Source organism: Neofelis nebulosa, chromosome 17 (assembly GCF_028018385.1).
Source record: "Neofelis nebulosa isolate mNeoNeb1 chromosome 17, mNeoNeb1.pri, whole genome shotgun sequence".
Lineage (NCBI taxonomy): Eukaryota > Metazoa > Chordata > Mammalia > Carnivora > Felidae > Neofelis > Neofelis nebulosa.
The window spans coordinates 33865465-33879751 of record NC_080798.1 but is presented as its reverse complement, the minus strand read 5'-3'; the positions used below and the strand labels follow the sequence as shown (position 1 = coordinate 33879751).

The window sequence follows — 14287 nt, the reverse complement described above, 5'->3', positions numbered from 1 at the left end:
GCGCAGGGGCAAGGGGAGGCCACCGGTGAGACTGGGGAAGGCAGGAGAGCTTTCCTAGAGGGTGAGCACAAGACGTAAGGGGAAGCCTGTGGTCCTGTCCTGCCTCCTGATTCCTGTCAAGTCGCTCTCGAGTCACTTGATGGCAACACAAATGGGTCAGGTGGGTCCATTTCCCACCATGCCCAGGGCTGTGTCCCGGGAAAAGCCAAACAGGCCCCCACCCTGCTGGGTTTCTCTGCACCCCTGCCCGACTGGGGCAGAGGTGCCCGCGTGCCAGGGCCGGTGGGGGCTGGCCAGGCAGCCTGTCCCCGAGCCCACGGGGCAGCCGGGCTCTGGTTCGTGGCTCTGGAAGAGCCCAGGTCCCTGGTGGAGGCGGGACCTCCCCGACACCCACCTGTGTATTCAGGAAAGCAGATGGTCAAAGGTGACTTCTTGATCTTCTCACCAAAGAGATCTTTCTTGTTGAGGAAGAGAATGATGGAGGTATCGATGAAGAACTTGTTGTTACAGATGGAGTCGAAGAGCATGAGAGACTCGTGCATGCGGTTCTGTAGCCCCAGCGGGGGGAAAGAGAGCCAGACAGACAGTGGGAGGGACAGACATGGAGACAGGGAAAGAGAAGAAGAGAGTTAGGTTTGAGAGAGAAGAACAGGGCTGCCCAGCAGCTCAGGTGGGGCTCCTGTGCCCCCACGGCTCCTCCGAAGGCGACAGTAGTCCCGTGACCCGTCACAGCACAGGGCTGCTCAGTTCGGCGTTCAGGGCACCCGACACCATCATTTCGGGGCTAATGGCAGAGCCCGGGCTGGGAACAGCCATGGCTCCCCGGGTGGGGCCGAGGACAGGGCGACATGGACTGTCCCCATCGCACGGTCCCCCGCCACGGAAGGGTCTGCCTGCGTGGGTGGGAGTGTGTTGGTCGGGGGAGGCGGTGCTGGACTGGGGCCCGAGAGCAGGGCTTCAGCACTTCCTGTCCAGGTGTTTCCTCTGGGGCCCAATCTGTGGGTGGAGACGGTGACTCTCCACCCCTCCTGTGGATGGAGGGGAGGTCATGCCAGGCTCCTGCCAGCATCCTCGGGGGCCACCTCTCTGGGGAGATGCTCCTGCCCGGGCTGCTTCCTGGGAGGCTTCTGGGGGACCACACTTCCTCTGGCCGGGGCAAACTCAGCCATGTCTGACCCTGCAAGCAGTTTGAAGCAAGGCAGACACAAAGGACTGCCTTGCACACAGAAGTCCATTTAGCAAGCGAGTGACCACCGTGGGCACTCCAAATAAAGCAGAACCTGAGGGGGAATAGCCTTTTGCCCCGGGCAAGCACTGACTTGTGCTGCGCAGGACCGGGCACACAGACTTGGGTCATGTTTCTTGGGAATGCAGGGGAGCACGTCTCTCTGTGAGCAAAGCCATTTCTGCGCGGGAAGGTGGTTCCTCCGTGAAACGTACCTTCCCAAGGAAAGGGACAGTCACTCCTTTTCCCCTCGGACCCTGTCCCAGCCCTGGAAACTTATCCATCCCACACTCAGCTCCATGGGTAACTCCAGGCTACACTGTCCCTCTGTCGTAAGACTGAAACAGGTCATTGCGGAGAGGTGGTGTGGGCATCACTGGGCATTATTCCGTGGGGGAGGAACCCATCCCCGGGGCCTCGCAAGCAGTAAGAGCTGAGTGAGCTTCTGGCTCATTTGCCATGGCCACCTTCCTCTATCAGAGCAGAAGGCAGTGAGGAAGACGGCGGAGTGGCCACCACTGCTCCCCGGGCCCCACTCTGCCAGAACCCAGCCCAGCACATCACCTGCCTCGTGTTATCTAGCCTCATCAAGAATGAGGGGACATGGAGACGTGACAGAGCTGGGGCCCGGAAGAGCCGAGACGTGTACCCGGCTCTGGGCCAGATCCAGAGCTTACGAAACGCAATGGTTCGTCCGGCCAGTATGAGCAGTCTGCGGCCTTTAGAGGAGTAGACAGGAAGAGGGCCACGACCAGCTCTGTGCGCCTCCGGCCGCTCTCCCATGACCGCGTTATTACACCAATGACCTGTGAGAGTCTCAGCCCCAAACCCTGTGCCGACGGCTAAGGCCAGTCGCTGGAACAAGTTCTCTGCTGCCCCTCGGGAGCCTGCAGCCGACTGGCATGGTTGTACTACCCACTCTGGGAGCTGCAGTGAACGGCCTTGTCCTTCTCTTTGCTGGACCAGTAAACAGCTATGACCTTGTTAGCCTCCTGGCCCCAACCAGCACATTCCATTCTCAGCACCCCCAAAGTTGGCCTGTCACGTGCACCGTTGCACTCGGGGGTGCTGGTGCCACGGGGCCTGTTCAGAGGAGGACGGGCGGAGGTCGCGTGAACGGAAGCTCCCTGCTGAGGGCTGGGAACACTCAGGCCCGATGTGTCACCTCTGAGGGCAGAGTAGGGACGCTCCACGACCCAAGGACTCAATAGGAAAATGCCTCCCACCACACAGAGCTGCCTGGTCCCACAGCTGCTCAACCAAGAGCCACAAGCCCGCAGCCAGAGGCCAGTCCCCAGGCCCATTGCACAACAGACCGTCCCGAGCATTGTTTTGGTCTTCAGACACCGGAGGATGTGATGGGGACGTATGCTGGAGGACTCCCAGGACCAGAAGGGATTCCCAGGGTGAACTGAACCAAGGAGGGACTGCGTCCGTTTAGCACATGGGCCCCCGAGCTTAGGTTCGCAGAAGTGCAGGCCAGCCGCTTGGGCCCCACAGCTCCACGAGCCTGAGGCTCAGCCCTTCCGCAGCCTCTGCCCAGGGCTGCAGAGTGTGTGCGTATACGCCTGCTCTGCCCAGCAGCACCGACTGGATTTGCCTCTGCTGGGCTGCTACGGGGCGGTAGGAACAGCCAGCTCAAGTCCTGCTCTCTGCGAGCTCACAGTCTAGTTGAGGGGACAGGGCACACGCACTGAAAAGGTCTGTGGTCTGGAGAGGCGCTGCGCACAGTCGGACCCGGTTTTGCGGGGAGGGTCTCGCAGTGAGTCTTGGAAGAGGGCTGATCCAGGAGACTCAGGGAGAGCAGTGGGGAGGGGAGGCGCCGGCACTGAGCCCCCCTCCCCACGCACACGCCCGACTGCCATCCCTCTGCACGCTGACCGGAACCGCGCACCGAGCCAGGAGCCCTGCCTGTCCTCCCCAGCTTCCCTGGAGAAAACAGATGCTGCAGTACACGCAAAGTGGAGACAGCACCGCTGGGGGTAAGAGAAAGAAGCCAGAGGTCACAGCCAGGCAACAGCCACCCACTCCTGTCCGCGGTCACCTTCCCGTCTCCCCCCACCAGCCACCAGCAGCCACAGGAAAGCTCTGTCCGCCCGGCTGCTGCGTCCCCCAGGGCAGCGGTGTGGCCGGCACCAAGCACACTGGGACGGGAAGGTGGGCTCGTGACAATCCCAAGAGGTCGGCGGGGTCAGGCCGGATGCCCGGAAACCTTCTGGCCTCCAGTCGAGTGTGCCCCCTCTGCCGTGTGGCCCACAGTCCTGGCCCTGGGATCGGGCCTGTGCAGGGCACGAGGACATGTGTCATGTGGGTGCACCTGGGGGAAGCTCCTTGGGCCCTGACACAACACACCACACTTGCACTAGAAAAAGCTGGCACTTTTTATTAACGGCAGGTGACTAATAAATACATTACGGTAGCCAATAAATTATTACAATGACTAGAGATTTATTAAACCAACAAGTCACTCTTCTTACAAAATTACAGTTAATACGGGGTGGGCAGCGCTGGCAGGGATGGGAGGGGGGACCGCTGTACGCAGAGGGACAGCAGCACCCGGACTCACCCCTGCCTGGGTAGGGGCGGGTGGGGAGGAGGCAGGAGATGAGCAGGAGTGAGTGAGGCCAGGTTGGGGGTGGGGGGCGGCAAGAAGGGAGGCGGGGGCAGGAAAAACTTGCAGAATCAACCCTTGGGGGATGACTGTACACGCCCTCGCTCTCAGTGGGGGCCCTGCCTTGCGGGGCTCATGCTGGCGGGAGGGAAGGCTGGCTGGAGGGGTCCTGGGCTGCCCTGCTGCGGTTCTGTGTGGGGAGGTCCCCCGCCGCTGCTGCCCGCCCTGGGGGAGACTCACCGATGCCCAGCGCAGTCACGGAGGGCCTGGGTGTCCTGGTTCCCACAGCGGGGTGGGGAGCCGGGCTGGGGGAGAGGTGGCTCTGCTTGGGCTCAGCCACCGCGCCTGGGTAGTCGGCGCACACGGCTGTGGGCCCTCAGGCTCAGCTGGGGACGGACGGGAGAGGAAGGGCCAGGGCACGTGACATCTAAGGCCTCCGTGGAAGATGGCCATGGAACCCAGACTGTCACGGCTGATGGCGAGAGATGCAGAGCCGTGCTTTCTCCTCTGGTCAGGGGAGGGGGCCGGGGAGGGTGGAGCCCACGCCCTCCTCAGGCCAGAGGCCACAGGCTCAACTGAGCCCCGGCCTGGGCCTTAGGCCCGGCTCCCTCCAGGGAGGCTGGAGAGCCCTGGGGAACCACAGTTCTCAGCGGGAAGGCCCAGACTGGGCTTTTGTGAGGGCAATCGGTGCAGGGCACAGAACTTGCCCACAGGCATCTAAATGGCAGGCACACTTTTCATGGGTTTGGCAAAGGCATCCCTCCTAGAAATCCCATTTCCCCTCAGCCTGCTAAATTAGAGTCATAGAGTTTAAGGCATGGTCCTTTGGGGACACGCACGAAGCCACCATGGATGAGAGACACCACCCCGCCCCCCAATGCCTGGTCTCTCACAACATCGTCCCCTTACATCCATACCCACGACGGAGCCAGAACTCATCTGTCACCCTCAGTCATCCCTCCCCATACTGGAGCCACCAGTAACGACGTGGATGGGAGACGCAGTGGACAAGGAGGGAACTTTGTCCCAGATGCCCTCTCCGTGTGGGCTTCCGTTAGCCGAGGACTCCACCGCAGGCTAGGGTGGGACGGCGAGAGCACTGCGGGCAGCCTGGGGCACAGGACAGGAAGGCCCCAGGCAACCTGCCCCTCCAGCCTCCTGGTGCCACAGGGGAGGGTGGGGGCAGCTGGCCGATGGAGAACCCTGGGCCCAGAGGGCCAGTGACTTCCACCTCCAGGGCAATGGCCTTAGAGGTGGGGTTGTCCAAGCATGCCTCCTCTTGGTGGCTGCTTTTGAGTCTGGGGTCACGGGGCAGAGTTAGGGGCACAGCAGATCACTTCCAGGGTGGGGTGATGCCGGGAAAGACCTGCTACGTCTTCACTGTTGGACAAAATGGCCTCACTGGCCTTGGCTGCTCAGAGTAGGACACGGAGACTGTTGGTTCTAGGGGCCTGTCCTCTGCCACGACCCAGCACCTGGTGCAAAGTCCAGCACGCAACAAGGCAAGCAAAGCTGAAGTGGGCTTGGGCTGGTGGGGGGTTGGTCCCTGCAGCCTGGCTGCCCGGTGACTTCCCACAAGGACGGGGGCAGCAGTAAGTGCGCCGGATGAGGGGTGTGGCTTCCCAGTGGCACGCATCCCTGCAGGCATTTGGCACTAGGGAGGATGCCCTGGGTTTCCTGCGCACCACCCAGAGCTCTGTGCCTACCGGAACCAAGAAGCCCAGAGCTGTTGGCACAGGGCTCTTCCTGGCTCTGGGGCAGCCCAGGGGCTGTAGCGGGAGTCCAGGAACAGAGCCCAGAGTGAGGCCGAGAGCACAGAGTGCTCGAGGAAGGGGTCAGAGGCCTCTTAAGGGGCAGCCCTCTCCCCTACCATGGGCACATCTGACTCCTAGGACCGACTGCCAAACAAGCACACAGGGCTTGCCTAGGGTGTTGGTGTGAGCCCGCTGGAGGCTCCTGGGTGTAAGGGAGAGGTATGTTGATTGCCCGAGGCCAGCCACGGCCTGGGTCACCAAAAGAAGTCACCCCACCCCTTTCTGCTCAGGAATCTCTGCAGCAAAGCCCCTCCAGGGTGTTCTAGGACTCTCTCTCCAGAGAAGTGGGGCGGGGGGTGGGGGAGGTGGGTATATGTCTGAGCCAGTCTGGGCCCCTCAGGATGGTGGCCCCATCTGTCTTTTCTCCTCTGCCCCTGAGGGCTGGCAGGACACCCACAGCTCTGGACAAACTCTGTTTTCTTCACCGAGACAGAAGGAAGCTGCGCTATTGGCTGCAGGGGCCACATCAACACCTCCCCGGGGCTTCCTCAACCTCAGAACACGGTGCCTGAGGGCCCCCCCACCAACCTGGCCTTGCTGGTTTGAGCCGGATTCACTGTGAATCTGAGAAGGGAGAGCACGACTGACTACTCACATTCTGGAGCAGTTGCCAGAGACCCAGGTGATGGGAGAAAGTGAACGGGTCATCCTTGAGCCCGCAAGCACTGGGGGTGAGGCCCCATCCCGGTCGACCCCAGAGCTACTTCCCCTCAGCCTCCCCTCCCCTGCCGCCTCCCACCTCCTCCTAGACTTCCTTCCAGGCGCGGGACTCGACCCCTCTGACCATCAACCACGTGCCTTTGCAATAAGTCAGTCTCAGAAGCAAATCCAGACCTACGAGGAGTCAGGGATGGGGGTTCCCCAGAAGGCAATGGGAACCTCCAAAGTGTGCAAGGAGGGATGATGGTCCAGAGAAGAAGGGGCTCGTGCCAGAGGGCCGAGATCCAGGCACAAGGAGGAGGGAGGCACTCGCCGTGGCCTGAGCCCTGGGACCCACACGTGGTTGGGCCGGTCCCACCCTGGCTTTTGGTGACGCAGCCGCACTTGACCAGAAAAGACCCCAGGAGAGGCTGAGCAGTGGCTCCCGCGGCCCCCACCCCAGCCAGCACCCTGGCCCAGAGCCACCCCCACACAGGAGGAGACCCTGGGACTTTGAGTATGAGTCACCAAGTGCAGTGCATGCCCATTCTGGGCCAAATGGTGGCCTTGGCCCCCACACCCCTCTCCCCAGGACAGAACTCTCAGAGATAAAGTGGAGGCCAGTGGTGCGGGCACTCGGCACCCCGGCCCAGGCCCTGTGTTACCACGCCTTCTGATGTCCGGGGGAGGGGCGGCTGGCGGAGGGTGTTTCCTCCTCCTTCCTCAGTGCCAGTGGCTGGCGCTTCTTTGTCAAGTGCAGAGAGCGGTCTGAGAGGCGACGGAGCTCTGGTCCTAGGGGTGGGGTGGGGTGGCAGTCCAGGCAGGGAGGCGGGCGGGCAGCTGGTCGGTGAGGCTGGGGCTCAGTAGAGGCCACAGCCCCGCAGGTTTTTGGCGATGATGACGTCCGTCACGGCGTCAAAGACAAACTGGATGTTGTTGGTGTCAGTGGCACAGGTGACGTGGGTGTAGATCTCCTTGTGGGCTGACTTGTTCTTGCTCTCATACTGGGCCTGGATGTAAGCCACGGCCTCTGTGAAGGCACTGGGGCCTGCAGGAGAGACCAGGTGCGGAGCTGGTGAGTCGAGGCCGCCACCAGGGTGTCCATCAGACCCAGGGCCAGGACCTCCCACTGACAACCCTGAGGGGAAAACCTGACTGGGGGAGGGCAGCCTGACGGCTCAGCTAAGTCAACAGGGGGCCACACAAGCAAGTCAGTGGTCCACGTCCAGTTTGAAATGAAGCAAAAAGACCAGATCTCACTGTGCCTTGCTCCTATTAAGGGTGAGTCATGTTTCGTGACACTCCTGTTTTCCTTTTAAATCTGTCCCCACTGACTCCTGATGCAAATGTTCTTTCTTACCGTGGGTCCTGCTCAGAGAAGGTGGGCCCCTGGCTGATGCACAGCCTGCAGACAGGTCCTCCCCATGTCACCTCCTTTGGCCACTGCTGGACGTCGGTGAGCCACCTGGGCCTCCTCCCTCCTTCTTCTCACCCCTCCCCTTCGTCACAGTCACCACCTGGGATTCACAAGTGCCTGGCTCTGCCACCTCCCTGGGGAGTGCCACACTGCCCTTCCCAGGTGAGCCCGGGAGAAGCACCTGCTGTCTGGGGAGAAGCGGAACAGGACTCCCCGCTTTGCACTGAGGCCCCCACAGCCTGCAGGAGTCTGGGCCCAGGCAGAGTAGGGGCCCACGGCCGACTAAGGGCAGCCGGGCAGTGGGGCGGGATCTTGGAGCCACAGTGCTAGGCTAGGGTGGCTGCTGTATGGACTGGAAGCCTGGGACCTGGAAGGGGGTCCCAGCCCCTCAGGCACATGAGCACACGGGCCTGGCCTTGAGGGTCTACCAGAGCACAGCTCCTTTTGCGATCTGGGCTACAGGTGAGGGAGAGCGTCCTTGGGACTTACACATAGGCACTCAGACGTCCTCAGCCCCCAACCAGCCTTGGGGATGGACCCATCCTGCCTGCTTCCACTGTACCACAAGCCACAGCCCAGGTCACCTAGGGCAGGATCCACAGACCAACTTAGGGCTAAGAGAAGGCTGACTGGTGGGCATGAGGGCCTTGTCCGTCTTTGGGTGCATGCCACTGCGGGCCTGGCCTCGAGGAAGTGGGGGACGGTGCTGCTAGCCTGGCTCCATCATGACCCCCACATCTACTCGCAGGGAGGTGGGGGCTTAGCCTGGGGGCTCCCCTGACAGGCCTGCCTTGTTGGGACTCTGCCCTCACCCTGTGCTTTCCAGGCCCGGGGGTGGTCAGGCTGGGAATGCCCACTTCTCCACCCACTCACCCGTCTGCTCAGGCCCTGGCCATCTGGAAGAGCCAGTGGGCACTTGGGCCGTTCTGGCCGCCTCTGCTGGGGCCCTGGTCAGGCTGCTTTCCCTGGCTGCTCGTACATCCCAGTTAGGTGAACCACGGCGACATTAGCACAGGTGGCTCTGACGTCCTCAGCCCCTCTGCCAGGAGGCCAGGGTCTCTGCTGCTTGCAGACCTCCGTCATAGCCAACGGATCATTCCCGTCTTCTAACTGCCCCTGTGGGAGGTGCTCTTATGGCGCTCGTTAGTTATCATCACGACTGTGACAGTAATAGCGAATGTTTAGTGAGCACTTACTATGTGCCAGCTGCCATGCTAAGCTCCCCATGCTCATTAGCTCACTTTGTCCGCACGGCAAGTCCTGAGGGAGGGCTGCATAATCACAGCGATTATCCCCGTCTCACAGACGTGCGAGCTCCCAGAAGTTACCTAACCTGCTATGAGTGGCGGAGCCCGGTGTGAGCCTCACTGGCTGCCTGACTGGAAGCCCCGGCTTTCAACCCCCTCATCATCCTGCTGTTGTCGCCTCACTGATAACCTGTGTTTACAGGTGACGAAGCTGCGGTTCCAAGAGGCAGCAGAGCCAGGACTGTAGCCCTGCTTCCTCCGACCAGGAGGCCCCGGCGGGCTGCCCGGCCCGCCTCACTACGGCACATTCCGGGGGCCTGGAGGCCCGTCTTCTGTTTTGGGCTGGGTTCTTCCTCCCAGGGTCTGGGGCATCCTCAGAGCACGGGAGAGGTGGACTGGACTTGGCGGGGGCGGGAGGCGCCGCCCCCTCCGGCATTAGCGTGGCTAGAAGCCCGCTGTGGTGTCCCTGCTGTCCCTGCAGGGCAGGGGGGCTCTACCTGTGTATTCAGGGAAGCAGATGGTTAGCGGGGACTTCTTGATCTTCTCTTCAAATATGTCCTTCTTGTTAAGAAACAAGATGATGGACGTGTCTGTGAACCATTTGTTGTTACAGATGCTGTCGAAAAGCTTCAGGGACTCGTGCATGCGGTTCTGCAACAGAGCGGAGAGGCAAGTGAGGGCTGGCGGTGCCCGGGGCCCTGACTCACCGCGGCCACCGACACAGCGGAACAAGCAAAGGAAAGGCCCACCAGCGTGGCTGAACGTACCACCGAGGGACAGAGACGGGGGACCCACAGGACAAACGGGACACGGTCCCTACTTCATTCCACACGCAGACAGGCTGGGGCAGAGCAGGGCGGGCAGGATGGAGAATGCTGCCCCCCCACCCCCGGAGGAGGTCTGCCCTGGAGGGGGCAGAGAAGGCCCCGCAGGGTCTCCGGCTTGCGGACAGGACATGCACCATGCACGCAGGGACAGCACTGCCATCCAACACGTCTACACGGAACCAGGGGCCATGCAGACTTCTCTACTGGGATCCCATTCGGTTTCACCCGCGGGGGTGGGAGGGTGCACGCATTCCGTTGGGAAACATTAACCGAGGACTGAGAGATCCTCGAATTAATCCAGAGTTGGAAGCAGCCACCAGGGGGACAGCGTCTAGGGGGTGATCTTGCTGTGGCCTTGGTGCGGTTGGGGGATCGGGTTGGTTGGCTGGGCCGTGGCTGGGCCAGGGGCGGCTCTGGGGGAGCTCGTTGTTGGGGCTGGTTTCTCAGTAGAGCGGCCAGAAGAACCCCAAGAAGAAACCCAGCAAAACAGATTAAAACAGAAAGGAAGATAAAAACCCAGCGGAACACAAGAGAGAAAGAGAGAAAAATGGAAATATTGGTTCAACCAGTCCCGGGGCCAGGAGGTCAAGGCCAGCCCATCCAGAGGCCCCTACGCAGGCTGGCCTAGGCCACGGTGCCCGCCACAGTGCCCGAGGACTGGAGATGGAAGGCGAGGGTGGGCAGGGAGGGCATTCACAGCAAAGTCACCCAGCGGCGCCCTGACAACCTGGTGCTTTCAACTCTTAGCTGATGATTTTGCTTGGAGGGAGGCGCTTCATACCTGCCCAACTTGGAGGGTCTCTCAGAATCTGCTCATGGTTTTGGCCTTGGTTTGGCAAGTTAAGGCCCTGCAGGCAGTGGTGACGGTGGTGACAGTGAAGAAATGGCGGCAGGCTGAGGCCCAAGGCCGCTGGAGCCACAGGCCTGAGGTAGGAGGCCAGGATGTAACCCTCGGGGTGCTGGGGTGTAGTGGACAGGGAGGCCCGCTGGCAGGTGGGCAGCCTCCAGCCCCCCGGCTCCTGGCCAGCCTCTAGGAGCCACCTCCAGACACCTGTCCTGACAGTCCCAACTTCTGCCCCAGGCCGGGGGGTGGGGGGGGCGGGGACGCTCAGGCTGACCCCAGAGGAAGTCTGAGGACCAAGGACTGGCCAGCAGGGCCTAGCTTTTGCCTCCCGGGGGCCGAGCGTCCGTGTCCTCCAGCTTGTCCTTCGGCCACACGCTTGGCCAGAGTCCCGACAACGGTCATCCACTGCGCGCAGAGTCCTGAGTGCGGGTGTCGTTCTGGCTCCGTGTGCGGCGGGTGTCATGGCTGCCCGCCAGGCCGCTCTGCCACCACGGCCACTTTACGAAGGAGGAAGTGGAGAGGCGGCTCGCACTCGCCCAGTGGCAGAGGCGGGGCCAGGCCCCGGGCCACGCCCGTCTGGCTCCTCTGCTGCCCGATGCTGCCGAGTCCCGAGTCCCAGACGCACAGACTTTTGCTTAGCTCTAGAGCAACGGTAGGTAGGTATCGTTCTTGCTGCCCCTACGGCAACGAGCCGCCTGGTGAGCTGTTGTCATGTTGAGAAGCCCGTTCCTGCAGGGCTGCTGCTCTGCCCAGGAGGTAGGGGCAGCCTGCTTTGGGGAGGAAAGGGCCCCAGCGAAGGCCCGTTCCTGGCCTTGGTTTCCCCACGGTCCTGGGCCTCGGCGCTTATGAAGAAGGGCAGGGGAAATGGGGCAGGAGGAGAGAGGAGGGAGGGTGGGAGAGGGACAGTAAAGGCAAGAAGGGAAGGAAGGCGCAGGTGCCTATGGGGAGAGCTCCCCAGGGGGTGCGCTCCACTCGGTAGCAGGGCCGGACCAGGTGGGCAGACGGGGAGGGTACCGAGCACAGTGCCCACGGCTGCCCGGCCCCTCGTTCACTGGCAGCCCAGGGGCCAAGGAGCTTGGGGCCCTGTAGCTGTCGGACCCTTTGCTTCTGCCTGACGCTCCAGAGGCGAATGAGAGTCCGGCCCTGTGGCTGTCGAGCCCGGGACTCGGGTTTAAGCTGCGGGCAGCCCTGAGAGGGCAGGCCGCAGGAGAGAGGGGCCCCTCTGCCCCCCCCCCCCGCCCCCCGCCCCCAGCTCTCTGCTTTCTTTGAAACCCGTGGCTGGGTTAGCATCAGGTTCACTGTGCAGCCCTGCTTCTTACTCCCGGGTATTGGAGGGAGGAAGCACAAGGCGAGTGGAGCCCCGACCACGTGGGTGGCCTGGCAGCTCCAAAAGCACAGAGTTGGCCGGCGGAACAGCAAGAGATGTGCAGGGACCGTCCCCTGCGCAGGGACTCACTGCGGGGCCGGCCACGAACCGACCCCAGGCTGTGGGGTGGCCAGCGAGTCCGGGTCCAAGCAAAGCCCAGGGTGTGCGTCCACCCCACCCCCAGCTCCAGTGATCTGAGGGGCCACAGCCCGCCGAAGCCCCTGAGAACAACAGCGTTACCAGAAAAAGCTCAGAGCGGAGGCCCCAGGAGCCTTGCCCCTGGACGAGCCAGGGCTTCGGGGGCTTGGCCAAAACCCAACTCAGGGGCGCAGCTGGCCCTGAGCAAGGAAGGACGAGGTGGACACACCGGCACGCGGATCACCCACCCACCCCGCCGACGGCTCCAGCCCCAGTCTGCCGAAAGCCTCACTGCTGTGCCCGTCCCTCCCCACCGCCCACAGCCCACCGGATCTGCGTCGCCACGCTGTGTGGGGCCAGCAGGCCAGGACTGAGGAGGAAACAGACCCAGAGAGGAGACAAACTCGCTCAAGGCCCTACCATAATGACAAACGGCCTCAAACTCTCAGCGCCGACTTTGAGAGGCTCGGGGCTCCGGGTCTGTGCGCGCCGCCCGCAGCAGGAGCTGGCTCATGCCGAGGGAGCGACCCCACAGCCAGGACCCCGTGACCCCCGCGAGGTGCTGCGGGCTGGTGTCCGGGGGCCCTGCGGGTGCATCACGACAACACCCGGCTTCCCTTGCGGGCTCTGCAGACGGGCCCGCTGCTTGGTGGACAGTCCCAGGGACAATACAACCACCAAGCTCAATGCTGCTCTGCCAGAAACGGTTCCAAGTATTTCACGCGCGCTCTCATTCTCTCGCCAACGGCCCCCAACGTAGGTACTGTCGTTAACCCACTTTGACAGATAATAGTAACCGAGATGGGGCGGGGGGCGGGGGTGCAGCCTGAATTGGGCAGCGAACCAGGAGCAGGCCCAGATCAGGCAGCACCCGTCTCCGTCTCCAGGTGAGGGCCTCCTTTTGAAGCCAGCCTGGTGTCCTCCGAGGCCCCAGACTGAGGGTGACGCACGGGTGACACAGGCGGGGACCGGGGCTGGCGTCCTCCAGCGGAGGGGGGCTGACCACCGTGCCGCATGCCCTGCCCTCCCCCTGCCAGCCCCGCACCTCTCTTGGCAGCGGCCCGGCCAGCGCGTGGGGCAGGCTGTCGGGGCAAAGAGCAGCTATTTCTGTCGTACCTACGCTCTTGCTCGACTGCAACCTTGATTTCTTTTAGGATTTGCTTAATTTTGTTCTGACCCGACAGCCTCTGTGACTCTGCCGTGTTCACTGAAGAGGCACTAAGTGCCTGAGTCCCAGAGGCTGCAGAGATGTTGGTCATCAATCTGCACGCGGCCCCTGAGCTGGGGCGGGCTGCGGCCGCCCCTCCTGCGCTGGCGTCACGGGGCGTCTGCCCGGCCGCACAGTCGGGAGAGGGAGCGGCGGGCCCTGCCCCAGTGCCCCTGGGGCTCACCCCGCGGCAGAGTGCGACTGGGCCCCTCGGTGCCTCCACAGGCCGGGCGGGCCCGGGGCCACTCACCGTGGTCTCGTCTTCATGGAGCACCTGGTCATAGCCGCTGAGCGCGACACAGAAGATAATGGCTGTGACGTCCTCGAAGCAGTGGATCCACTTCTTGCGTTCAGATCGCTGGCCCCCGACGTCGAACAGCCTGGTGGGGAGACAGGGAAGCTGTCTGGGAGTGGTGGGCGGTGGGGCCCAGGCAGGTGTGCGGAGGCCTGGTCAAGCCCCGAGCCTGCCGAGAAACCCCGCTTCAGGTGCTGACGGGCAGACCGTGGCCGTCGGTCCCGTGCCTGGGCTGTGCTCACATGCTGGGACTCAAGCGCCTGCCCTCGCACCTCGAGAACCGTACTGAGGGCTACGCCTCAGCCGCCCCCAGTAAAGGTCTCTGCGGGGCCCTCCTCTCAGGGCAACGTGCACATCCTGTTCCTGGCCTTCCGAGTGTGTCTGCTCACATCTGTGGTCTGGGCACACTCCAAACCAGCCTGGGGGGAGTTGGGCAGGGGGGGACTGTCACCTGTTTCGTGGAGGGAAAGGCAGGCCACAAGGGGTTAAGTGCCCGCGGCGCCGGCGAGAGCTGGCACGGTAGGGCCGGGGTCTGACCCGGATGTGTCCACGGACACGGCCTCATCTCTGCTCTGTGCCACCCCTCCCTGGCAGATGGCTGCCTGCCGCTCCCCCCTCCTGACTTCTCCCTCTGCTCCACCGACACCCAGAAACCAC

At 62.9% G+C, this 14287-nt stretch overlaps 1 protein-coding gene across 3 annotated transcripts in view; it reads right to left on the bottom strand.

Moving 5' to 3' along the window:
- GNAO1 (G protein subunit alpha o1) overlaps window positions 1–14287 on the bottom strand; it is a 170271-nt gene that overhangs the window by 5335 nt on the left and 150649 nt on the right. For 2 of the 3 annotated variants that reach the window (XM_058706792.1, XM_058706794.1), the window contains exons 6-7: window positions 13586–13715; window positions 395–548 (exon numbers count right to left, since the gene is read on the bottom strand). In XM_058706792.1, the coding sequence (XP_058562775.1) occupies window positions 395–548; window positions 13586–13715 (284 nt within the window). Of the gene's footprint in view, window positions 1–394; window positions 549–3582; window positions 7338–9450; window positions 9605–13585; window positions 13716–14287 lie in introns of those variants that run through there. The other variant, XM_058706791.1, reaches the window with a different exon arrangement.